The sequence below is a fragment of the Poeciliopsis prolifica genome, unplaced genomic scaffold, assembly GCF_027474105.1.
Source record: "Poeciliopsis prolifica strain line A6 unplaced genomic scaffold, Auburn_PproV2 SCAFFOLD037, whole genome shotgun sequence".
Lineage (NCBI taxonomy): Eukaryota > Metazoa > Chordata > Actinopteri > Cyprinodontiformes > Poeciliidae > Poeciliopsis > Poeciliopsis prolifica.
In genome coordinates this window covers 5,894,184-5,922,160 of record NW_026562412.1, presented here as the reverse complement: position 1 = coordinate 5,922,160, position 27,977 = coordinate 5,894,184, and the positions used below count along the sequence as shown (strand labels likewise).

At 39.3% G+C, this 27,977-nt stretch overlaps 1 protein-coding gene across 1 annotated transcript; it reads right to left on the bottom strand.

The window, feature by feature from the left end:
- Window positions 1–22: 22 nt before the first annotated feature.
- On the bottom strand, window positions 23–27,977 carry clmna (calmin a). Its single transcript, XM_055053401.1, has 13 exons — window positions 27,737–27,977; window positions 15,013–15,074; window positions 10,666–10,761; window positions 10,495–10,578; window positions 10,315–10,407; window positions 9,988–10,184; window positions 9,716–9,909; window positions 8,399–8,481; window positions 6,389–8,317; window positions 5,535–5,647; window positions 4,383–4,464; window positions 4,247–4,299; window positions 23–3,218 (listed from the first exon to the last, which is right to left on the bottom strand). Exons 1-13 carry the CDS (start codon window positions 27,819–27,821, stop codon window positions 3,101–3,103), a joined length of 3,189 nt encoding a protein of 1,062 aa, XP_054909376.1. The 5' UTR covers window positions 27,822–27,977; the 3' UTR covers window positions 23–3,100.

Below are 27,977 nucleotides of genomic sequence, written 5' to 3'. Positions count from 1 at the left end.
CAAAAGAAAAAGGACAAATCTGTTGATATCCATATTAGGGGTACTTTAATGCATCAGAAACAACCTAATAAGGTAAATAATATACATAAAATATACTCAAATCACTCACACTGACTGGTTTCTGCTGGATTAAAATGCAAATAAAACAGGATATTAAATGCAGAACTTCAGTGATTTCTGACAATTTTACAAAATCCTTACATATATTTCTTATAATAATAACAGTGCAACAAACAGCCAGAAGATTAAAACCAGTTTGTTTGTGTCATGTTCAGCAGGTCAAAGAGTATGAAAACAAGACATATGTGGGTTATTGGCTGTGCATGTTGCGGGTCCTGAGGGTTGTTGAGTTGGTGTCTCTGATCGGATCGGTCTGTTTTCGTTCCTGAGCAGGAGTCGTGTTGGAGCCGGGTCATGGGGGTTCTGGAGGGATATCAAGGTTTGACCCTTCCTCTGAGTAGAAGTGTAACATTTCTCCTCCAAGTGGTTCTAATGTTGAGGCTGATCACAAACTTCAGTCAGTAATAAGTGTACAATTAGCACGAAGGTGTGTAAATAGTAAATCCAGAGCAGGCACACAGTAGTGATGAAGACAAACTGTAATGAGTAGCCTCTCTGCTGCCCCCCAGTGGACGGAGGACATGCTGCAGGGAGAAGCTTGGTGAGCATAAGAAGAAAGTTCAGTGTTTGGTGGTGGTTTCACACAGAAATGATTAAAATAAAGTAATAATAATAATAATAATAAGTGTTCCAAACATCAAAAATCCATCCCCTCTGTCTTATGATCCACAAACATTCCCACTCAGTCTCCTAAAACACTCCATGCGAAATCCTGCTGAAATCATCTGCTGGTGGAGTTAATGTATCCAACATGATCTTTGGCAGTTTGTTTCTTCAGATTTCCTCTTTACAAAGTGCAGCACCATCAGAAAAGCTCCATCAAACTTCACAAACATACAAAAATCTAGAACTGATCATCTACATTCTGCTCCAGTCTTTTATATGATAGTTTAGTCTCAATGTGTAACAGGAATGTTTGTCCAAAATGTCCAGAGTCAGAGTAAAGGAGCAAAAACTGTAACATGTTCCAGATTTAATAAACAGGGTGCCATTCTCGGTCCATCAATGAGGTTGTGATACAAATATTTTCCTGTATGAAATCAAGATTTGATTCCTTTTTATTTTTTTTATGTGAATAAACTTTTAAATGAATCACATTCACATTATTCACATTCTGAACATGAGGTAAATTCTAGTTCCTGATTAACAAACTGAGCATGCTCAGACTGTTGTTTGCTGCAGGTCAGATACTGAACCCAAACAGCCACAAGGTATATTACCAAAAAATATTTGCTCCCTTTTGACATTTTCAGATTTTATACGATTACACCCACAAACTTCAGTGCATTTCATTGGGATACAACATAAAATCATCCATAATACTGGAGTATTAGAATTGAAAAAGTGACTTGGACGTGGACTATAAACACACAAGCAGGATTACAATGGAACAGTTCAGTTCACAGTATAGTCAGGTGCTAGAATGGCCTAGTCAAAGGTCAAAACTAAATCAGATTGAGAATCAGTGACAAGACTTAAAAACAGATGTTCACAGACCCTCTCTATCCAATCTGACTTGCTTGACATAAATGTCAGCCTCTGGATGTGAAAAGCTGGTATAAACCCAAACATATATCCTTAAGTGCAGTGAAAAGAGAGTCTGCAAACTATTAACTCAGATAATGGTGACATTTACATAATTTTTTTCTATAAAACCTTTGAAAACCAAGTGTAATCTTACTTCCAATGCACAATAATGCGTGATCCATGTTGCACATAATGAAGTTTGTGTTTGTAATGTGACATAACACGGAAAATGTCGAGGAGTGTGAATATCTGTAAGACCCTTTAGAATGTTCTCCGGACAAACTGGAATACATTACTGGTTTAGATGTGGGTGAAAAATCACAGCCAACTTTTACCAACTTTTAACATTCTTTGTCTTCATACATCTTCAGTAATTGTGTTTTATTTACAGATCAGAGATCTGTCAGTGTTACAGCCCGTGAAACACACCTGCTTTGATTCAGTCTGAAAGCATGATTTATTTCCTGGTTCAAGCTTTGCAAAAAAAACCCTAAAACTTTAAACAGGACTTCAAATGTATATATGTTTTCTTAAAGTTTAAATTTCCTGCAAATGCAACAGAAACTTATCACAGTTCACGGCGTTGTGATTCTGCACATTAGCATGCAGACGTAGACCTTCAGAGTGAACAAGCTGATCGATCAGCTGCTAGACAAAATGTCACTGAGTCTGTGCAGAGTGTTAGAGAACCAGTGGAGAATAAATGATGCTCCAAGACGGAATAAAGAAGGAAAAAACCCAAACTTCTGTTAATCTGCTCATGTCTGCAAAGGAGCATTTCAAAACCAGACTTAAAAATGAAATGAGACTGAAGCAGCAGATTTATAGGATGAAAAAATAATGATAAAGCAACTACGCCTAAAATGACCCAAAAAATTACTTTGTAATAATTCATGTTTATGGGGCTATAACAGTCAAAAAAATTACTAACTCAAGTTTAAATGTCTGTCTTACATAAGAAAATGAATATTTATTGATAATTTTTTTTTTGTTTCTTTTGGGTTTTTTATTTGTTTTTGTTTTTTTACAAAATGTTGGCGGCATGTTTTCTCGGCAGTTACACAGAAACCTTTCATAATTTCCATAAAATTATTTTCTCTCTTTGATGATTAGATCTATGTGAGTGATTGAAATTTAAAGCAGCAGGTTTAGTAATTCTCCTAACTTTATGAATCTGTAAATTTACAGTTGTAGACTTCATTGTTTACATAAAAGCAGAACATTTTCTCTTAAAATAACATCATATATATATATGTATATATGTTTTTACAAAAGTAAATCAAAAACAAAATGAATTCAGTCAGAAAGAAAGAATAAAAAGCCTTCATTTAAGCTGGAGTGCAGTCAGTGATGAAGAGGAGAGTGGCAGCTAAGCTCTGACTCAGTGTCAGAGTGTTTAATGTGTGTATGTGTGTGTGCGTGTGTGTGCGTGCGTGCGTGCGTGTGTGTGTGTTTATCGGTTGAGCAGCAGGCTAGGCAGCGTCTTCAGGTCCATCTGTGGGAGAACCATGAAGGAGTAGACCAGCAGCCACAGCAGCAGCAGCACACACAGCTCCCAGTTCTCCCTCCACCTGAAAAACACGTACAGAAACGCTTCCCTCGGATCAGACGGCTCAGGGTTCAGACTAAAACAGGCAGAAGACGTTTGAAAAACAAAATCAACACAGATTCCCGGAGGACTTGTTAAAAATGTCTAAATTTGGAGATAAAAGATTTTGCAGGCAGAGCTTTACAGAAAACACCTTTTGCAGACTGAAGCAACTTGAGACGCAGCAGAAGGTTTCGAAGTGTCACGCGGAAGCACATTTCAACCAGTAACACTGATTCATAGCCGTTTTCCTAATATTTCTAAGTGGTAAGGGTTCCCACTGGTTTTTGTAGATTAGAGTAAAGCCTGAGGATGTTCTTTTCTTTTCAGAGGAAGTCTTGAAACAAGGAAGAAGCAGCTGTGTTGGCAAATACACTTATAAATATAAAGATTTTCACAGCTAATTTATTTTTATTACCACAATAATGCAAAGTTTTCCAATATATTACAGATTGAGTATATAAACAGTAGTTCATTGTTGCTTGGTGGTTCATTTATTTGTTTTACTTCTCCCATTTGTAATCTTTTTCTCTTTTTGTTGCAATACGCTTCATAAGTCGTTTTTAATGTTAAAAGTCAGTTAAAAACTAGGTGGAAATGTAGAAGTATATCTATCCCATCATCATCTTTAATTTTTTTCCCCATCATAAAGAGAAAATAATTGTTTAAGCACATCAGAAGGCTTAGGGTTTGGAACATGAAGATGAAACTGGACCACAGGGTGATTAAATTGAGACTTAGGATCAAGTGAATTGAAGGGGTCCATTTTTATCCCCAGGTATTTTTGTCTTTGAATTCAGTCCAAATGAAGTCAGCAGTTCTGATCCATAATCCAAAATAAATTTGATGATTACAGAATTGGACAAAAACATTCCACAACTCCCTTTCTCCTGCAACATTTCTGCTCCTTCTGTATTTTGTGCAACATGCTCAACGCCACTCTGAGCTTACATCTCTTTAAATAGCTGCAGATAAACAGAGTGGTGCAGAATGTAAAAGAGGTGTCCTCACCATAAATCAGAGTCTTCCGCTTCAGCTCTTCTGGGCGCAGCTCTTGGTTTGTCCTGTCAGACGTAAATAATTATTGTTATTTACTATCAATAAGGCACCAGCGCCCACAGAGGAGAAGCCGGAGGATTGAACTCACCGTGGAGTCTGAGAGGCGACCGCCTTTTCTGTGTCGGAGCACCGGAGGGATGTGGATCTCATCTGGTCTGATGGAGACCGTCCTAAAAATCAAAATCCATCAGTTCAGGTCGCAGAGCGAGACACACCATAGTGCCAGGAAATCCTGACACGTTTAATTTGAAGTCTGTTTTATTGACTTCAACGCCCGACGTGTTTATTTCTCTTCAGAGCTACAGCAGTTCTCATTCATTTCACTTTGGCTCAGTTTCAATTAGACCGGTGATACTGGGAAATTCAGTTCAGTGTTGTTTCATGTGACAGCTGAATGGAAGTTTTCAATAAAATCCTCATTCCCCCTGATATATGGATAGTTTTTCAAAAAATTGCAGATATGGATCATATATCATTCTTCTTCTGATTTTAAATCCCCCACACTGCAAAAACATAAAATTTTATCAAATATTTTTAGTTAAATTTCTAGTGCAAATATCTCATTATATTTGAAAGAAGACAAAACTAACTTAAAAGTAAATTTTCAGCAAGATACAGGAGCTTGTTTTAAGACAATAATTCCTTATTATCTGTGATTGATGTCCCAAATAATAAAAAGACACATTTACTGTCATAAATAAACACAAATATCAAACAATTTCTAAATTAGATCTTAAAAAACTTAGGTCGTACTTAGATCTTTAAAAAAATCTGTGAAGTACTCATCAAATGCAGTTTGTTAATGGGTTTTATTAATACATTCTGGAGCAACCAGTCCTTTGAGGACATTCATGATCTTGATATGGCCCAAATTGCATATTTTTATTCTTGCAGTATATTCATGCATTCTGATGCAGACTGAATTTTTTTCAACAATTGCAAAACCCAAAAAGCTGAAACACGACGGAGTCAGAAAAAGAGGACAGCTTGCAGGCTTACAAACATGAATCCAACTGAAGAACAGGAACCCAGTTAATCTATGATGTAAGAATTAATTGAAGCACATTAGCGTCTATAATCCTCGCCTCCTGCCTTTAAGCTGCACTGGTTCATTCCTGCAGCCCTCTCAGATACATTTCTGGGAACTTGTGAGCAGACAGAGAGGATTTGGGTCAGAACGGTCCCACTGCTGTCCCTCGGGTCTGGTTTGGTTCTCACAGTACCAGAATAGAAGCCCTACCTCAGAGAGCTTGCTTTGCTGTCTGCTTCTGAAACATCAGCGGCCTGCGGAGCCCCGATCGTCACTCCGCACATCACACACTGCTCCTGGGATAGAGGCGAGTCAGGAGGCGTCTGATTGGTTAAAAAAAAGTTAAGATAGCTTTAGCAAAACAATAAAACAGTCAGAAGGAATCATAGAGCAAATCAGAACAAATTATAGGCAATAACTTCTATTTGAAATCTTCTAAATAATAAATAATACCAGAAATACGGTTGTTTTACTTCTTTTTTGCTTTTTGTCAGGCTCAGTAAATTCATTGTTATCAAACAGAGTTCCCTGTGCAACACCACCACACCCACACAGAGTCATTTGCAACATTTGAATTTTGTCCATCAGCTAAACAAACTGTAAAGCTGACTTGATCATTTACATCAGATCGTTCCATCCCTTTCACTATGGCTAAAGCGATCAATCTGATTCAAAGTGATGAATCAATTAAAAAGTATTTTTTTTAACTGCAGATGCATCTTTTGCTAAAAATGATAAAACATTCACTGCAAGGATTCTATTGAATTTTAGGCAAACATTTATTTTCTTAGTTAAAAAAGCAAAAGGTTTATGTTTATTTGCATCTTTTAGTGTCTTTCTAATAATTTATATGAAAAAAGCATAGTAAGAAATCTGCAGAGTGTGACAATTATTTCAGTATTTATCCAATTAATTAAACCAATTAATTGTCAGAATAACTGATAACTATTTATTCACTGCAGCCTTAAACATTTATTTTCTTTGAATGTTTCTGACATCCAGAATCTCTTTAAGGAACGTCATGATCCAGACTCTGAACCCATCAAAAATGAAGGAAATCTTACACAATCCTGCTCTCCTCCACTCAGGAAGTCCATCTGAAGGTCCTCCAGTCTGTCTGAAGGTGGCGCTGGTTGGAGCGCAGAGACGCTCAGAACCGAAGGCCACCTCTGCATGTCTGAGTCAGGAAGATCTGGAGGAACAGACTCCTCTTTGTCTGGGTAGAACAGATCCATGGGTTCAATCCGGTCACCGACCAGCTCCTCTATGGGAGAACGTCTGTCGAAGTGAGACGACAGCTGCTCCAGGTTTCTGGGTAAATCTGCTGATGGAGAACACGGCGCCCCTATCTGACCGTTCAGCTTCTGAGGATCTGCGTCCAGAACCTTCGGGAAGCCGTCAAACGAGTCCAGGAGGTTCTGTGGGCTGTCCTCCATCTCCCTTTCAGTCGGAGTGTCCCGGTGTCCATCAGACGGACTCTTCCTGCCTCCACTAAGATTCTCATGCTGGTTGTCACGTCCATCTTCCTGGGAATTGCTCCCAGGAAGCCCTTCCTCCTGTCTCCTGTTATCGTAGTCACCTTCTGGGTGTGTCTCATCCTGGACACCTGGTTCATTTAAAGACACAGTTTCTGGGTCTGACATTGGTTTATTGTTCTCAGGTATCAAACTGGACGGGATCTCTGGAGGTTCTTGTCCATCAGCCTCACTGAAAACAATGCTTGGTGGATCCGGATCTTGAGAACTCTGAACTTCTGAGTTTCTCTGCTGATCTTTGTGTTCGTCCTGATCAAGTATTCCTGGGTGAGGTTCTGTCTCTTCATCCGGTTCCTCTGGCTCACTGGTAATGGAGATCAGAGGAATGTTCAGACTTGGTTTCACTGAAGGTTTATTTAATGTTTCTGAGCTGCTGGTCTCTTCACACTGTGAGAAGTCTCTTAAATTATCTTGGCATTCAACAGATGAGTCATTCCCTTCATTAAAACTCTTTGACGTATCGTGCAGCTCCTCTAATTCATCCTGTGGAGTTGAATCAGTTTCCTCCTGAGGCAATTGCTCACCATCCAGGTGACTTCCTTCTCCTTCCTGTTTAATCAGAGGAATTTCTTCAGGTGGTTCAGTGGAAAAGAAAGGCTCGAACTCGTTCAATTTATCTAATTTCGCAAGATCTCCAGCATCAAAGCGGTCCAGTCTGGTTTCACACAACCTATCCAAAGGTTCTTGTATTTTGGGAACTGCATCCTGTTGCACAGGAATTTCATCCGCACCCTTAAGTTTGGTTTCTTCAACATCAGCTGGCAAGTTTGGTTCCTGGTTTAGAGTCTCAGTGTTCTCTGATTTCTCTTCTTCTTGGTTTCTCTCAGTCTCCATATCGATTCTGTCCAGAGAGCTCATCCCTTCGTCAATGTATGTCTCAATAATAAATTCATCAGGAGCTCGGTCCTCAACGGAGGAGATAAATCCCTCATCGTACGGCGTTACCTCCACCGGCGTGGCCCGGTAAACATCCCAGGCCGACCCAACATCACATAAAGAGCTGTCACTGCGACTCTCACAGAACCGGTCCGGATTCAGCTCCCCCTCCATCCAGGAGTCTGGAGAGTTGATGGCAGAATCTCCAATCAGCGACTCTGGTACCGATGAGGGTGAGTGAGTGAAGGACTGCTGAGGGGAACCAAAGTCCTGCAGAACGTCGCTGCCGCTCTCTCTGATGGAGACGTCTTCGGCGTGGGGGGGGTCTGACAAAATGTCGTCGCTTGACCACGATCGAGCTGCAGCCACCCTGAAACGCGGCTCCAAGACGCTTCTGTCCTCCGACACTGAGGAGATCAGGAGTTTAGGTGGAGGTTGGCTGGAGTCCTTCTGGAACATGTAGGAACGCTGCTTCACTCTGCTGTGATGGGCTCCGTTCCTCATGTGCTCCGAGTTGATGTCACGGAAGTTGAGTCTGCCCATGGAGACGCTTCGTTCAATCACCTGGGAGGGTTCCTCGGACTGTGAGGGAAACACAGATATTCATAAGTTTTGTTCTGTCAGAGTCAGAACCTGTAAAAGTCTAGAGTAACATTTTGTTACCTCTTGTGTGCCGGGAAAGTGCTCCAGGAACTGGGAAACATATATGATGATGGACTGCTCATCTGGAGCATTTATAGTCACATCTACACAGGAAAAAAAATCAGAATCAGTTTTATCCTCTAAATTTATCCACACAACAGGGAATCTAAATTATTACAAAGAATCTACTTAAAAACCATTAAAATCAAACAATTAGCGAAGCTCAATTATTTAAAGTACTGGACACATTAATGGTGCTGTACATTACTAATTACCAGGAATTTACTCTCAGGTACTGAAAGAGTGTGGAAACCTTTAAAGAATATTTGCATATATAACATATGCACCATCTAATCTCTCATCAAACTTCCTGATCTAACTGGTCTTTTGATGCACCAGTAAAACATTCCTGCTTCTGTATCAGCAGATAGAGACACAACAGCACAAAGGTTAAAATAGGAGCAAACTGGTTTTGTTTCCAGTGAAGAATAAACTGATAAAGCTACAAATAATATCAATACAACACCAGGATGCAGGTTTGGCTGAAGTTTGACCTTTTCAGTCGATGGTTCCACTTTTCTTACTTGACTGCTTTGACAGGTTACATTTCCTTAAAGCTGTGACCAATCATGCAACAGTTTCAACCTTTTGTTTTCTGCTCTTTTTTAAGTACTTCTATGGAGGTGTTTTACTGAAGCTAGTCTAGTGAAAAGTGGAAATCTGGATGTTTGCCTTTTGAATATTTTGAGTAAATAACTCCTCAATATGAATAATACAAATTTCACTGATAATAAGACACTTTTCCCATGTTATAAATGAAAAAAATTGTCAGTGAAACTTTTTAAATCAATATTAAGGAATCGTTTACTTGAAACAAGCACCTTTAACTTCCTGAAAAGTTACCTGTATGTTAGTTTTGTCTTTATTTAAGACGTTTGCACTAGAAACTACACTAAAAACACTTAACATTTTGTGTTTTTGCAGTGTTGTCTGACTGGTCAACAAGATGATGGATTCAAGCATTTTCTATTTAGTTGTTATCATGTAAATCTCATAAACACAGATCTGCTTCGGTAAGTTAAACCTGTTTCCTTATCCTTTTCACACTAAATTAAACCATGAATGGAAACGCTTTCTGACTGGTTTTAGTTGCCTTCAGTGAGACGGACCAACGGGTTTAAAACATGAGTAAACTCTGCGGGTGTATTGCGACTGAGCCTGTTTTCATCCTTGTTTGGTGTTTGATTCCATCTCATCAGAACATCAGGAATGAGTCACAGCGTCAGCAGCAAACAGCGGCTGAGTCACGGATCAAATATGTGAAGCTGTGATTTTTACCCTCAGGCTCCAGCAGTCGCGGTATTCCCAAACTGTAGTGAGCTATCCTGAAGGCGTCCTCCAGGTTCTCTCTGGGAGTCCTCAGCAGGGCCTTCCTCATGTCCACCAGGCTGGAGTCGATGGACTTAATGACGGCCAGGAAGGCCAAACCACTGGTCCAGCTTTTCCCAAAGTCCTGCACGGCCACGCCGTACCTACAAGACCACAAGAGATCAGATCAGATTCAGTTTCATCATCGGTCTGGGTTTTATTCTGTTCTACAGCCAACACACTTCCGGGTTCTCCTCTGGATCCACTGCAGCAGCTTCTTTATGGCCTTGCTGTTCTCCCTCATGGTGGTGGCAGCAGACTGTCGCTCCTCTGACGGCGTGCTGCTGAAGGATGTGTCGGAGTCGGAGCTGGTGGGGATGGATGACAAGCTGGACGAGGAGGGGAACTGGCTCCGGATGTTTCCTGTTAGCTCCTTGATCTTGGTGGAGATGGAGAAGTTCGATTAGACTTTTTTTAAAAGTCAAAAATGTCTGTCACCCCTACATAACTGGGAACAACAGGTCAAAGGAGGGGAATGTAATGAAGATGCTGAGGGAGACAGGAAGTACCTGGAAGAAGAGGATAATATTCCAGATGAGTCCAAGGATGATGGAGGAGTTTCCATCAGCGATGTCGACTGCATCGATGCTGACCAGCTTCACCTGGAAAAACACATGAATCCAGCTTTAACAAACTGGCAGATCAGACAGGAATCAGCTCAACCACAGCCAACCCTCTGAGAAACTCACGTTTCTCTCCTCCAGGAAGGATAGCACCTTGGCAATGTTGTTGAGTCGGAAAATCCGGTGGGCGGACTTCTTGAAGCCGTGGAGCTACGAGACGGAAAAAGAGAGCGGTTACATGGCTGCCCAGGATGTCATGAGTTTACATGTAAATGATTCAAAACATTAAAGTCTGACCAGTTTGCAGCCGGACAGCTCCTCAAGCAGAGCCATGAGGACGTATCCATCCTGGATGTCCTGGAACAGATCCTGGATCTGCAGCGGCGGGTCACACTGTGGACAGACAAATTTTTATTCAGGATTTAAGGTCAAATCTGAACATCTCATATAAAATCTACCCTCATCTTTTTCCAAAACATTTCAAGTGGAAAACCATCTCAACTGTTGCTTGGCTTTATGTTTTATATTCAGGTTGAATCTTTGAAGGTTTTGTTGTGATTTTGCCTATGCAGGGTTGATTACTTACAAGCTTCCCTTAGTTAATAAAGCAGCATATTAACAGATGAGAGTAAAAAAAGGCTATTTGCAGAAAGAACAACACCTTTGTTTGTAAGTATGTTCCACCCAGAACAGTTTTTGCTTTAGCCACTGCAAATTCTGTTTTAAAAAATCCCTTATCAAGCACCTTTAAATACCAATCATTAACTAGTTAATCCAAAAAATAATTAACAGATCAGCTTTCAACTGTTTTGACAGAAGTCAGACAAAAAGAAATTAACTTTTCACATGTTGATGTTAGACATTTTTTTAAGTTGCAGATGCATTCTTTGCTACAAATTATCAAATGTACACTGAAAGAATGCTTTGTTGTTGCATTTTAGAATAAGAAAATAATTTATTTGAAATTTCAAAAATAATAGAGTGGATGGTCTAATGCATATATTATGTGACTGAGGAACTATGGTGATGTGGTTTTGACTTGTCTAAGCTGCAGGTCACAACTATGCCAACTGAAATCCTCCATTAGTCTGGTTTTAAGACTGAATAATTAAACATCGTAGCTGCAGATGGGTCAGGTTCCATAAATCTTCCTGCTCAGAAACATCCAGATGTATCTACTGCAGCAGCTCTGAACACAAACAAGGTAAGGTGATGATGGATGCAGATTATCACTGCACCAGAGAGTGGAGTCTGAGAAACTGAACCCTGACATGAACCTGCTGGGACATGGACGTTGTTCAGGATTGGGGGAGTTGAGGAGCTGGAACGTTCCAAGATGGCTGAAAACAAGTGTTTGATTGTTTAATTAGTGGGTCAGAGCTCTGACAGCAGGCCAGATACACAGAGGGAGAGAAGAGAGGATTATTGTGTCACGGGAGACAAAAGAGACAATCAGACGCTGAGACTCACTGTTCACAAACTAAACTGAGGACAGAGACTGCAGAGGCTGGAGCTGCAGTAATAATAGCAACAGAGCATAATGCAAAACAAAACAACACAACAAATGCACCCAAAAGAGACAGACACTAACTGTGGATGGTGGCTGCAGAGGATCAATACAGCAAACAGTTCATAACTTCATGGCTTGTCAGCAGGCAGCATTGCTTTCACTTCACTGATTCTGTTTCCTCTGAATATTTATTCAGAGCAGAACTGAGTGCTTCTCTGTATGATGCAAGAAAATGTGGTGGTAGCTCTTCCAACTGATCATGTCTGTTTATTACTTATTGAATTGTTTGATTTACTGTTTTATCCTTTTAATCCATTTCATTAAATTTTACTGCTGCAATCTGTTTAATGCAGGAGTTTCCAGGATCAACTTGCATTCATGTGAAAATGGGAAGACTGTGGGAACCGGTCTTTGTTTGCATGGCTGAATATCTCACTTTTTATTGTGATTTATTGATTTTTACATTATAGCTGGGTTGCAATCTTATGACAGTTTACACTTACAACAACATAAAACCCCAACGTATAAGAAACCAATTATTTTATTGATAATCAAGATTACATTGCAAAACAAAGTAACGAAAAATATTAAATAAAAGAACAAAGTACTTGTAATAAAATAAAAATAAAAAATGTGATTCAGCATCAGCTCTGCTGGCCAAGATTGTTTGCACAAACCAGGAGTTTTACATATTAACACAAAATGTATAAACTTCAGAAGAACGAAAGGGTAAAGAAAGAGTATGGGTATGTATATTTATTTATCTTTATAGAGAAAAAGAAAAGGCAGGTTCTGGCAGTGCAAATATGCTTATGTTGTCTGACAGCGGAGTATCTAACAATTCAGGCTGTAAAGTGTTCATTGTTTTCATCAGAGAAATTATGATATGTGTACAAAAATTACAAAATAACAAAAATTACACTTTCTCCATTTTCCCACAAATGAGTTCAAAATGCACAAATCCATATAAACTCCAGATCAATAGGTGTAATGATTCTTTTGCAGTTAAATGGATATTTTAAGAAAAAGGTTCAAAAAAGGAACAAAAAAATGTAACAAAGGATGTGAGCTGAGCTGTAGAAAGTTTTCATAGTAGCAATTCCAACAGTTTTTATCACATTAAGCCGACACAGAACTGCACACGTTCTTTTTTTAAGACTATTCCTTCTCCGTTTGAACACACAGAAATATGTTGCAATTTTCCTGTAATGCTCACAGCCGCCGTTCACAGATCAACGATTAAATCCTGCTGGTTTTCTGGCTCAAAATAGGAAGTGATGTCATTCCAAGACCCAAGTTCTGACCTCAGTTCATCTGAATTCAGACAACATGCCACCTGAGGACATTTTGAAAGACAAACTGATCCAAATTATGTACAGAAATCAAATCAGTTAAATTATATAAACTTTCCAATTATTGTCTAGTTATAATAAAATACTGTAATTTATATATTATAGTAAAATTTAACACAGAAGTGTCCAAACTGTGGCCCCTGCACTGTCTTTGTGACAGCAATTCAAGAAAGATACAAATTTGCATTCTCTTTGCACAGAATGTAGATGGAGACTTTCTATTTTTATTCAGGGCAAAATTGTTATAAACATATTAAAGCCTTACAATAAAAAAGTTGTTGTCCACATCTATATTTAGCAGACTTTTGTGCAACTAGATCTGCTTTTAATGACTCAAACTTAATTCCTCGTTCTAAACAATAAATCCTACTTTTTAAACAAGAAGAAACCTCCATAAGGATGAATATGAAAGGCCACCCACCACAGCCAGCCGAGGGTTTCAGAAGACAGACACAAAAAACACACAGATGCACTGATTTATGAGAATCCTGAGGCAAGTCAAGCCCAGCATAAAAGTTTGGACTTTGTTAAATAAACAAGACAGAGCCAATTTATTTGGACCAATTCGGGACAATGTTGCAGTGTTAAATGAATAACACTGCCCACATCTCTGCTCCCCTATAACTCCTGCCTCCATCCAGACAGTCATTGTTCAGTTCTGGGTCAGAAACAATGTTCTGCAGTGACTCTATCGGACTCTGTGCTTACAGTTAAAATAAAAGGTCAAACTCGGCCAGTATAAATGATTAAAGTCTCCAGAATGATGGAGGTTTAAACAACCTAACATGTCGTTAGTATCTGAATCTATAGACATAATCTGATTATTGATTATCCTGAATATGAGGAAGTTAATGATGTCTGAACAGCAGAAATAGATTTTTACTTTCTTATTGTCAACATGTAAACAGTCATACAGCTGATAAGAAAACAGAGAGTTATTTTGTTTAACCCTCAGTTACCGGCTACAAAATGCAAACTTTACAATCATTTTTTCCCCCAGTAGTTAATTCTCTATTTTACCTGTTTGTGTTTATTTCAGTTTATTGTCTAAAGCTCTAAAATTTGCCTCTCTCAGCACAGGTGTTGATGTAAATGGAGACTTTCTATTTTTATCTGGAGTGAAATTATCACAGATGACGTAAAAAAGAAAAACAGAAATATTACCAACAACAGCAGTTATTTGTCTTTAAATAACCGTACTTTTTAACATCTGTCCAAAAACATTTTCTCAAAAACTGACTTTGCTGCAACCTAATCTGTTTCTAATTAATTTATTAAACTTGGCTAAATACATGAAGTGTTTTCAACCTAAATCCTGATTTTATTGGGCAAAATCAACAAAATGGATCTACAACAACAAATCTAATTACTTCATGTGTTTAAATAAAATACTGCACACTTTATTGGTGAGTAAGCAAAATATTATATTGATGACTGTTATTGATGTGGTGATTTTCATATGCGTGGTAAAAAGTTTGGACCGTCTGCTTTTCCCGCTGATGCCTGCAGCCTGTAACCTGCAGCCGATCTCACTTTGCATGTTTGCATATTCACATTTTCAAAGATCAGACCATAAAACACAAATGGGCTGCAGGTGTCGAGTTACAGCTGACACAGCATGAATGGGTCATGTTCAGCAGTTTCTCATTATGATATCCATACAGGAGCTTCGGGGTCCCACGCCCCCACTTGAGCAGAGAGGGGGCGCTCTCACATAAACGCTGAAGTTTCGGGACAGTTGAACATAAAACAAACTTTCCCTGAGGTGGAAATGGAACAGACCTTTTCTAAATGCAGGTTCATCCATCGAGTGAAGGTCCTCTTCTGCACCACCTCTCTTTCCACTGAAACACACAAACAGGGAGAGCATAAGATGCAGCAGTAATGTGAAGACGACACGGAGATTGTAACATTAAGCAGAATTATTATCGATTCTTGTTCCGCTCCAGTCTTTGAAAGAAACATACAAATTGGATCATTTCCCTGCATCACTCAGAGACAGGATGTTTACAACTGTAGCCACTCGCTGACTCATTTTTATGACATTATTAGAGATAAATTGGTCGGTTTCTATTCATAGCTCACTGTTACACACTAAACATAAACACTTATTAAATATAACAGAAGAGGTGGATTCATGCAGCAACTAATAAATGTTGCATTTGAGAGAAGAACATTTTATTTATTTGATGTTTTTTAAAGATAAAATCAAACTTCCAGTGACTTTTCTTAAATAAACACCTTCGGACCTGATGCACTTAAGCACTGTGTAGCAAGGTAATTAAATTATTTATTTATAACTTCAGACAAAAGCAGGAGAAGCATTTCAGAGGATTTTAATGTCATGTTTCTTGAGAGAAACTGAAAGTTTCAGTGGTTTTTAACAGCAGAAGGTGCAAACGTATTAACATGTTTGTGCGTCAGTGGGTTGTCACATTTAATAATGCCAGATGCTCACACACTTCAAACCAGAATAACTAACTCCAGCTCTGGGAGCAAGAATGGGTAGAAAAAAACTTTCCCAATCATAACTGACCTTGAAAAATATAATATTAGTCTGATTTAAAGTCAGAGAGTGATTTAAAAAAGATGCTATGTGTCCCTTTATGTAGTTTATGTGAGTATCTGGCATACCACATGCGTTTTATCAAATCAGTTCAAATTTGAGCTTCCTTCAAACAGCAGCTGATGTGATCAGAAACAGTCGTCCTCTTTCTTCTCTGCTGCTGACGGATTCGCTTCAAGACAAACTGCATAATCACAGCAAAGTTTATGTTTCAGCTCTAATGTAAAATCTGTGTTTATGGATCCTGGGAGATACAGGATGCTTTTTTTTTATTCTCTCTCAAAGCAGGGAACCTGATGCTGAACAGAGCAGGAAGTGATGGGAGGAGCTCTGAAGCGTTACCCTGGCAGCAGTCAGCTGTTACTCATTTTTATGTCCTGAATGACTCGGCCCCACCCCCCTCGGCACACAACAGGTAATGAGAGCTGGGGTTGCTGTGATGATGTTAGCAGCATCCTGAACAGAAGAGGATCTACTCCAGTGTGAAAACGTGAGGACGGCGCAGCAGGGCAGCCGACGAATGTCACCGATGAAATCAGGAGCAACTTCAGTGATTCTGCTTCCTTTGACACCAGAAACAAGCAACACAGAACCTGAACAGATCCAGGTTTTTAACTGGAAGAATCTAAATATCCAACAATTTGCAGGAAGAGATCCAACTTCCTGGTTTTGTTGAAATGTCCATCAGTTTTTACTGCGAGAACATTCAGAGATGATCCTTTTTTCAACTTGAGATCTTTCACAACCAAACCACTTTTCACTAATCTGACCTGAATTCAACTCCAGTTTCGCCTCAAAGTTCAGAAAGAAATCGGTCGCATCACAATAACAGAAAGAAAAACAAATCAGGGTAACATTCAAAAGTTTAAAAAAAAAACACTGCACAGAGTTTGAAATTACATGTGGAAAAACTCATGGATGGCTTCTTGAAAATATTTCTGTTTGTCACACAGTTAAGCCCTAAATTTACATAATCTGTAACATTGTGACATTTTACTTCCAATCTCAATCACTGAGGTTTTATATTAATTCAGTAATAAAAATCTGAACTTGTTGAGGTCAAATGTAATTTTTTTCTTCATTCATAAACTCAGACAGGAGCCCATCCTTTGCAACACAAACATAAAGACTGGAATGTGTGACTCCACCGACTTTCCCTTTAAGCTGCAGATTAAAACACGGCTGGACAGAAATGCAACCATGTCTGGATTAAAAGATCTTTTAGAAATTTTCTACTAAAGTTTTGTTAACATTTTGTGATAGATGTTATGTAGAAAGATGTTAGCACTTGTATGTAGGTATCTTAAAACAAACTTACATAGTTTTTGTTTGCTGCTTTTATAGTTTTTATGACATTATATTAATAATGTGGTTTTGTGTGTTGTGTTTGTTTCATGGGACTATTGATAGAAATTAGCATTTTGCTAAATTTTGTGTATTTACTTTACTATTGCATGCTTATTAATGTTCACTGATCTATTCTAATAAAAATCAATTAAATTCAGAAAGTTCAGAAAATAATGACTTTGTATTTAGGCTGCAGATTTCTAATTAATGGTGTTCGTGTAGAGACAGGAACAGATTAGACCTTTACATTTTTCAGAGGGAATAAATAATTTATTATAAACAATCTTGACGAAACAACATCTTAGCAGATCAGATTTATATGAAATGCAACTCTATGCTGATTCTGCAGAAACCAGGTGCATAAAGTTTCCTAAAGCAGCAGGTTACCTGAGCCTCCGCTGAGCAAGTTTTTGATTAAAACAGGACACAGTGAGATCAAATGTAATGTTCCTGCTCAGAAACACGTGACGTATCTACTTCATCTCACAGATAAGGCTTAGTGTGAACCTGAGAGCTGCTGCTGCTCATTTGTTTGCCATGCAAACATCAGAGAGCACATTTCTTTACAGCGCAGCTTTTACAGCTCTGAAACCGAGCAAAACAGCGTGAGTAGGAGACAAACCAGGAGCAGCTCAAACATTAACAGGAGCAGAAAAAGATCCAGAGGTTCAGACATCTGCACATCCTGACCTATGGGTTAGTCAGAGTTAATACAACAAACATTTCAGGCCCTACAGAGGCTGCACTCTATGCTTGTTTGTATTATCAGATCCGATAATGGAGGTTATTTATTAGCCTCGGGCAGGAACAGGTGCAGCTCTGCAGCATTACAGCATGAAGTTAGACAGCAGATCAGAGCCATCAGTCACATCAACAACCTGATCCTGATCAGTTTAAATGAATGAATTCTTTCTTTAATCTGATAAAACATGAGTTCATGTAATTAAACAGCATCAGAAATCCAGCCAGCTGTTCCCTAACAGACTGTTTAATGAGTCTGACTGCGAGCTAACGAGACGAGTCGGAGTTTTCCTAACGTCATTAACCTTCAAAGAGCAAACTGCAAAAACACTAAATCTAAACAATGTGTGTTTGGTCTAGTTTTACTGAAAATGTCTTTGTACACTTGAATTAAGACTTAACTACCTTACAAGTAAGGAGATATAGGAGCAAGTAACTTTTTTCAGCAAGATACAAAACTTTTTTAAGTAAAAAGTTTCTCAAAAATGATGAAAGAGCTAAATCCACTGGCAGATTATTTCATTTATAACAAGACATTTTTCACATGTTATAAGTGAAATACTCTGCCAGTTGAACTAGTATTTTTTCATCAACATTAAGAAATGACTTACTTTAAATAAGCTTCTATATCTTGCTGGAAAGATACTTGTAAGTTAGTTTTGCCTTATTTCAAGAGTACAAAGATATCTTCACTAGACACTAGACAAAAATACTTGCCGATATTTTGTGTTTTTGCAGTGTAAACATCTGATTCTGGTCTAAACACAACCATGTCCAGTGATTTCAGTTTATGCAGTGCTGAGGTGTGATTTCTCCCTAAATACAGTCTCTGTGTGAGCCACGTTTCACCCTGACGTCTCTGATTACAGGGCTCTTCCTCCTCGTTCCTGCCTACACGAGGACAATCTGACTCCCAGCCGCAGAGTTTCTCCTCCCGGGTGCCAATTAGAGCCGAGCAGTCGACTTCTTCCTGACGTCCTCCCACACGGAGACAAACCGAGCCTGAACACTGACTCAGAGATGAAAGATGACGGGCGACACCGCTGAGAAACGATCAGAGCGGAGGTGTGAATGTGGCTGCAGGAGTCGCAGGACGAGCTGCGGCGACGGTGAAATATTCATGAGGGATGGGGTGGTGGTGGTGGGGTGGGGGTGTTCCTGAACACCGCAGTGCTGCGTCGCCTCGGTTATGTAAGATCACAGTTCATAGGGAGGCTGAGAGTCTTCATCACTCCATCTGCTCACATGTTCCACCGAGTTTCATAAACGGCTGTTAGAGAACAAGTTTCACTGAAATAATTATGTTATAAACATGATCAGTTGCTACTGCCCTCCCATCACTCCCACGTCTCATACTGGTTTCTAACTCCACGGCTCGTCACTTCATTCATTATTACACTGTGTGATGCTCCTGAGTCAGACTCTCTGTATCTGCAGAATATATGAATGCAAAGCTGGTATTTCTAATCAGATCTACTTTATTATATCGTTTGCCGAAGCCTTGATTTGTAAATATCTCCAAACTGAGTAGTTATACTGATCCACTGCTGGTGATCAATCAATTCAATTTATTTGCCTGGTTTCAGAGAGCTTTACAGAATTTCTTCAAAGTGGAGAACCTTCACTGCAAAAACACAAAATCTTACCAAGTATTTGTCTAATTTCTAGTGTAAATATATTACTACACTTAAAATAAGACAAAAATTGCTTATGAATAACTTTTCAGCAAGTCTCAGGAGATTATTTTACATCAGTAATTTTTTTAATATTAATAAAAAGTTCCATGAATGTAACGGTGCTTAAGAATTAAGGAAAAGTTGGGAAGATGTACAGATGATGACGGATAAACAGACAGAAAGATGAACGGATATGAAACTGATCAGAGTCGGACGGAGCCGGTTTCACTCCTGCAGCCGCTCAGACATTAACAGAATCTATCAGCCGCTTCCATCGCGGTGCACTCCCATCCACATAAACACTTTTCGGTGCGGAAACATTGATGTGACACACTTTTAGCTCTTTAACCTCAGCTGATCAAATGGGTTCAGATCAGTTTGTGTCAATCAGAACATCTACGGAAACCACAGAGAAACATCTGGAGCTGTATCTTCCTCACTAGTTTAAAACCAGACTCGTGTTCTCTGTATCGCTGCTCAGAGTTCAGTGAGCTGATGACACAAACTGTGCTGGAGGTCTTTGACATGCCGTTCCTTCTCAGGGTCTCTGAAGGAGCATTTTTTGTGGAGGTCAGGTTGTGGCTCCATCCTGTCAGAGCCTCGCTCTGTAGCTGCACGCTCCAAGTTAATCCTGATTGTGTTTTAATGGATCCTTATCAGCACCATAAACCGGCTCAGGAGTCCTGCAGCAGAACCACAAATACCTGAAGCATCAGCTGGAAGCAGAGCTGAACGCCGGACAGATAACAGAAGCTTCCAGAGTCATAATTAGAAGCAGCATGTGGGAGAAATGTTTATGTTTCAGTTTTATCTCACAGAGATGTGGCAATTAAAAACCGCATATAATTCATCAAACGCTGAGATCAAAAACCAAGACAACTTTCAGATTTAACTGAAGTATGAAAGACTCTCATCTTGCAGAAATAATCTGAAAATAAAATCTAAAGATCAGACTGAACCTTCAGGAAAATCCTGGACTTTCCTCCCTCTGCTGATGTTCTTTCACTTTTTCTGAAAGGAACTGATAAAGTGAAATTTTATTCACTTTATCTGAGAGATCAAACAGGAAACAAACCTAAAGTGTCTCCATGAAGCAGCACAGAAACAAAGCCGAGCCGTTTCAGCCCAATTTCAGTCACCCTGAGGAGACCGTTTGATCTGTCACATCAGATCAGGTCAGATCAGAGTGAGAGCTCCACGGCTAAAATCATTCTGCAGATTATCAAAAAGCAGCTGCAGCAGCTCGTTACAGCGATTAAACGGAGAAACTCCGGAAGCTCCAGACGCTCGCAGGTGAACTTCCTCTGCAGACACAATATGAGCGGTTCAGGATGAGATAAAGCAGAGCAGGTAGTGAAGGTTTATTTAAGCTGCAGGTCAGACTCAGAGCATTTCCTCAAAAACACAGCAAGGGAAGAAATCACTTCAGTTATCTGGAAAAAAAATCTAAAAGTTCAGTTTCAGAGTCTGTATACGGGCGCACTGATCAATCTTTCGACAAACAAATAGAAATTTCTGGTTTCCTTCAAGGTCTCATCATTTTGACTAAGTAGGTATATATGAAGAGAAGAAAATGCTGATATCTCCTTAACAAGTTTGTACTTAAAAAAAAGAAATTATAAGATTACAGAATCAAAAGGAAATTGGCCTCGAGTCACTATTAAGGCTGGGTGGCAGAGTCGATTTATTGAGCTTTGCTCTACATGTATAAAGTTAACCATTAATTTCTATTGCAACTATTGTCCATCTGCATCCAATTTGTTTAGTTTCTGTGTGTTTTGCAAATAATTTTGTGGCCTTGTCTCAGCTTAGCATTTGTGGGGTCTGATTATTGGTCAGAGGGGTTTGCATTTGCATTATGACTTGCATTTGCAGATATATTTGTGAGTATAAACAGCACAAATTCACAGCTCAAATTGATATAGATCATGTTTCACAATGACAACATACTATGTCAGGATATTAATTTCAAATGCAAGTTCCAACTTAAAGCAGCTACATTATGAAAACGATAAAAAACACAGTTCATCTCACACGCAGCTGAAACCCAGTTAAACATTGAGCTGCATAAATAGTCTTCCAGAAAAGTGTGAACCTGACCATATGCCTTTCCCTTTTTTATCCCACAGCACCTGAACTCACCAGCTACACACCGGCACAAACACAGCAGAGCCGACACAGAAGGTTTTCATTTGTTTTTGGCTTTTAACCGAACTGAAAAAATACAATTCAAAGCCTAAACGGAAATTAAATTTCAACTGAGGACAAACAGTGTTTACAAAAAAAGCACAATGCCATAAAATGTTACTTCTAACAAAAAAGAAAATCTTCACCTGAAGACTCAGCGCTTCCTCGTAGTGTTGGGTTTTTTTTCTGTCAGAGACACACAGTGATGGACAGACAGCAGAAGAGGAGTGAAGCTCAATAAAAGAACAATTAAGACGTCTTGTCAAGATGTTGCTGTCAAAGTATGAAACATTGGTAAGAAGTGCTCAGCGACGCTCTGCCATGTATTTTCAAAAACTATGGCCTCACAGAGCTTTAAGTGTGTGGGTGTACGTGTGTGTGTGTGTGTGTGTGTGTGTGTGTGTGTGTGTGTGTGTGTGTGTGTGTGTGTGTGTGTGTGTGTGTGTGTGTGTGTGTGTGTGTGTGTGCACTCAGGCCTTATTGAAACCACCTGCTTCTCATAAAAAGCAGCATTCCAGTCCAGCCGTGAGCTCAGCGTCCTGACATCAGACACAGAGAGACCAGTGACCTTTCTGAGAGGGCCGAGGTATTTTTAGGGCAGGAAATCGGGAAATGAAGTCACCGTCACAAACTCAGCACACTTTACTCCCTTGAAGGTCCACAAGGCCGCAGCAGTTCGGGTCAGTTTTTTCTGCACATGCTCAGATAGTCCTGTCATGTTTCTGCTTGGACACGGCAGACGGGCGGAGTGTGCACACGGAGAGCAGAAACAAAAGCAAAACTCAGTGTTCCTGCCTCTGAACCTGATGAACACGATCTTCCTTTTCAGAGGAACAGGCCACCAACCGAGGCTCCACATGGCGGATCGGGTTCTGAACGATACAAAGCTAAGAAGAAACAAACTCAAAGAGCTGCAGGAGAATTTCAAATCAGAGGAAATATGTCTGCTTTATTGCACAGTTAACTGCCCAGCCTATTCATCACTGTGTTGCACTTATCCAAAGGTTGGTGCAGTCTTAAATGACTGTTATTCATCCAAACAAAGATAAATAGCAATGAGACTCGTAACAGCACAATGTTAATCAAAATCTGAATGAAGTGTTCGTTCTACAGAGAGGAAGAGGAGCAGATGATGAAGTAATGAGTGTGAGATCTTCTGCTTCAAGGTTATTTTTACCACCATCAGTGAAATTCTTCTAAACAGGAGAAAATTTCAGCTAAAAAGAGCCTTTTATGAAGCATAAACAATTTAAGGAGGCAATGTCAAATTAAAAAACGTATCTGAAAAAGCAGCATAACAACTCCTCTAAGGAAACACTATCACAATGTCTAAACTTCTATAAAAATGTAACATAATCCCCCCTATGGATATAGTGTAACTGATGTAACAACTTCTGATGATACAATGTAAATATATAATAACTCTTCTGGGGACAATGTAGCAAATCCTTTAAGAAGAAACTAAAAATGTAACAATTGCTCTAAGAACGCAGTGTAACAATGTAACAACACCTCTAAAAATGTAAGAACTTCTCTACAGTAGGAATAAAATTATGTAACAACTTCTCCAAACAAAGCTTTTACATAACTGTTACATTGTAACCCTCCTTTCTAGACGGTGAATTATTTATTCAAAAAGCAAATAAAATTTTATTTGTATAGCACATTTCAGCCGCAAGGCATTTCAATTACAGTCTCTAAAGAACTAAACAAGCAATGTAAGAACGCCTCAATGCTGAAAATCTATCTTTTTAAAAAAATAATGTATCAAAGTTTAAAAAAATAGAAAACATTTCAACATCCTGTTTTATAAAGTATTACACCAACTTCTCAAAAGAAAATGAAACATACAATAGTGACAACTCCTCTAAGGAGACAATGCAAGAATCTGACAGAATAACTTCTCAAGAATTACTTTGACAAATTCTTTACGAAACAGTGTGATATATCCTTTTTGACAACAATGCAACAACTCATCTACATAAATAAAGCAAAAAAAAACAATTTTTAAAGGAACAAAATGTAATGGCATCCATGCTATAGTGACACTAAACTTTAAACACAATACAGACAATAAGTCACTTAGAGATGACTTGAAAATTAACACGCAACTGAACTCATGGATCAGATTCACTGTACTGATAAAAGTAATAACAAAAACAGGTCAAAAGATACAGATCAGTATCAGACAAAGAAAAAAAATCAAACCAGTCTGAGTTCATGAAGTTCAGCAGAAACATGAGGAGCAACGCGCTCAGAAGCCACAGTCTGCTCACGCTCCACTGTCCACATCCATTGCATCATGTTTTGGGTTTCCTTTCTAATTATGTTTTGCGTTTTTATTTCAGTATTGTTTCCTCCTACCTAAGTAATTAGCATCAGGCAGTCATTAAAGCGGTTTCATACACCATCGCTTAGCTCACAGAGAAACGAGGCAGCAAGTAGCTGGTATGAGATCCACACTTTAACTGCCTGCTTAAAAGGAAAAAACAACGCTGTTTATCCCTGTGATTAGTTGCAGACTGGAAACTTGTAGTTATTTTTTCTCCTAGATAATAATCTCCAAGCAAAACAAGGTGAAGCTGTACGCATCAAATTATTCATGAATGGCTCTAAAATCTTGATGAAAAAATGTTATAATGTACAAACGTTTCTCCTGATAGTTCTTATCTGAATATTACGCAGTGTGAGCCTCGGTTTGGATACTGATCGCTCCTCCGGTTCCTGCAGCTTCGGAGGTGGGAGGCAGATCTGTGTGGGATGTGTGATGTGTTCAGCTCTGATCTTTTCCTCGACTCGTTGTGTTATGCAACAATCCCCCGGTCAGTGTTCTCACTGCTTCCACTCATCAGATGCTTCAGCCCACAGAGCTGCAGTGACTGGAGTCGTCAAAACCCGAGTTTGCAGGAACAGATCAGGGATGTTTGGATCAAACGGGCCTGGAATCTGATGCCTTTCCATTGAAAAACACTGATTACAAACAGGGCTGACACATCCAAAGCTCAACCTGAAACAAACTGCAGCATCTATTTACTTCAGCACTTGATGAAACCAACCAAGCCATCAAACCAGATCCAGGTTTTCACCAGATAATGAGTAACCAGTCAAACCCTCAATTTACAGGTTGACGCTATAAAAATTATATACAGTCATAACCTAACAGTACTGACCAATAAAAGGTGTCGCTTCGTCGCTTCATGGTGTTGTTTAACACATCACTGTGCAGAGAAAACACAAGTGATGAGATCAATATACAGATTCCTGCACCGTCAACCAGTCAATAACCCAATACTGCAGAAAAACTAAAGCTTTGTTAGAGAACCTGCACAAAGAATCAAATCCACATTTAAAGCATTGTAAAGGTACACTCTGGTTCTTTATTTATGAAGTAACACCCACACAACATAATGTCTGGAAGTAATCTGGATTTTAATAAGATATTGGAAAAGTCTTTGTTCATAACTACTGGGACGTGATCTTTATTCTGCGGGTGCTGAATAAACCAGGAGATGAACAACAGACTGAACACTGACTGGACTACTGAAGAGTTGCGGCACAATAAACACAGGATCTGCTGGCTGATTAACGGATGACGCAGAGCGAGTTCGGCTCAGAAGAACAGCTTTGGTCATATAATACAGATGTTGGACTTGCAGCTAAATCTGACTAGATATGTCAGATATTACACACCTGACAAAAAGTCTTTGCACACCTTGACTGCGCTTTTCCTTTTTGTCATGCTACAAACACAAACTTCAAAACATTTTATTCAAATTTTATGTGAATGTAAAATATTTTATGTAAAAATATTTTAGAAGAAAGTCAAAAAGTTGAGACACCTTACAGTAAAATCCACTGAAACCAGTAAGTCAACCAATTAGGTCCACTCTAATTATTCCGTATCTTTATAGAACTACATAGGATCACAATCCTGTAAGGTACACAGAGCTTTATGATTGTAACATTATTGAAATGTTAAATGTGGTTTTCTGCTGCGTTATCAGGCTGCTACATCCAGATCTCACAACTCAGATTTTTTTTTTTATTCTTGTGTTTCATACTTTGCTCTCTGGTGATCCAGCATGAAAGAACAGCAGGCATAGCAGTGCAGACAATATCTATAAGTTATATAAATTGGACACTCTTCAGCTGATTTAGTTTCAAATTCAATAATTTTTAAAGCTGATGTTTCAGCCTGAATTTCCTACTGTTTTTTTTTTTTTTTTTTTTTTAGTTCTGACGACTAAAATAGGAAGATTTATGAATGAGAAACCCTTAATTAGGAAATTGGCCAAATTCCAAATTATGCAAAATGATGTAATATCAATTGGCTGACACTAGATTGCAGCAAATAGGACATTATGACCTACACAGAGATAAAAAATAAAAAAAACAGTTTTTGATAGAAAAAATAAGGAGTCTTATTTTGGAGAGACAGAAACTCACCAAACATGTTCTTCATGTTTGTTCTGCAGATTTTCTGCACAGTTTGAACTTTGAGGAGGTGTTGGGTGCAACTCCAGCCTTCAACAAGCGGCATGGCTAAAGTAAGGTCCACAAACAAGACAGCGGATCAAAGAAAGCTCTTTGTTATGCCGTCTGACTCCAGATTGTTCTCTAAGACGATCCAACTTTCTATGATTCAGGACTGTGTGAAAGCTCAGTTTGTATGTTTCCACAGCAACAGTTGCTCAGCGTAACCCTCATCAAAGCACGTTGTGTTTTCTCTGAAGCAAACTTCATCCCTGCCAACGTTGGAGTGTTATTTTTTAATAAAGAAATCAGATTCCTGAGGTTTTCCCCCCTCCTAACTCAGGATGGAGTCTCTGCAGGTTGAACACGTCTAAAATTATCAGGATTTATTTGTAGTCGAGATAAACCTGGATTCCAATTAAAGATTCAAATCAGTTTGTGTTTGTTGAGCTGCTTTAACCGCTGTGACAAAAACAAGGCGGTTCAGTCATTCAGTGAGCCAGAAACAAACCTGTCAGCTGCACCTGACAGCTGTGAACCCTGAGCACCGAAATATAAAGTCTCTGAAAATCAGATCACCAGACAAATATTTTACACCGAAAGCACCACAGCTTTATTTTGAAGGAACCTCATTGTTTATTAAATTAATGAGGCATAGATTAAATACTTACTCTGATATAAATAAGATTTTAGCAAAAATACACTGCTCAAAAAAATGAAGGGAACAGTCAAATAACAATCTGAATGAATGAAATAAATATGAAAATAATTTCCACCTGTTGTCTATTCCATTTGCACAACAGCAGGTGATATTGATTGTCAATCAGTGTTGCTTTCTAAGTGGACAGTTTGATTTACTTGGAGTTATATTGTGTTGTTTGAGTGTTCCCTTTATTTTTTTTTAGCAGTATACTATAATAAATACATTTTACAAAAGTATTAACCTGTTTGGTCAATTACATAACATTATTTTTAAAATGAATATGAATAATGATGTTTAATTTTATATATTCCAGCTTCTGCTGCTTCTTTAACTGTTAAATTATTATTTTATTATAAATATTGAATTATTTTTGTTTGCTGAGCTTTTATTTTATTTTTCTAAAACTAAACCTGATGTAAATATAGTCCCTCCGCCCATGCGCTGCGGAAGGATACCTTCAGTCCACACTGGTGGTCGCATATCGATCTATAGCTTATAAATTAGTAAGCAGGTCACGTGCAGCGGATTATTGTTGTGGGACCCTGGTGGTTTATGTTGGCCCTGGTCCCGGCCTGGTTCTCTGATCTGGGCCCGCGGGGGAAGGAAGGTCAGTCTGTAAGAATGACCAGAACTCCTCCATCACTGGGCCGAACCTCCAAACTTTGTCACGCACGGTGCACGGGGAGCTGCGCGCTCCTCGGGAGGAGGAGGAGGCTCCTGGAGCTCCTCTTGTTTGGTCCCCCTGCTCCATCCTGAACTAAACTTCCCCATGCACGCTTTCCACTGTCCTGGTACCGACCCAGATCCTCCTACCTTGCAGGTTCTGCACTCGGATGTCGCTGATCTGTCCGATAAACTCCTCCCGCTCGAACCAGTCCTCCCAGCGGTGTCCAGCCATCCGGACAGCGCTTTCGGGATCCGCGAGGGACACGGAGCTCTGCGGCCGCAGGAGGCTGCAGTCTGGTATCCGGCCGGCCCACAGAGACACAGCGGACCGCTCGCATCAGCACACCCTCATCCCTGCTCCACACTGCGGCTTCTTCCGTCTCTGCAC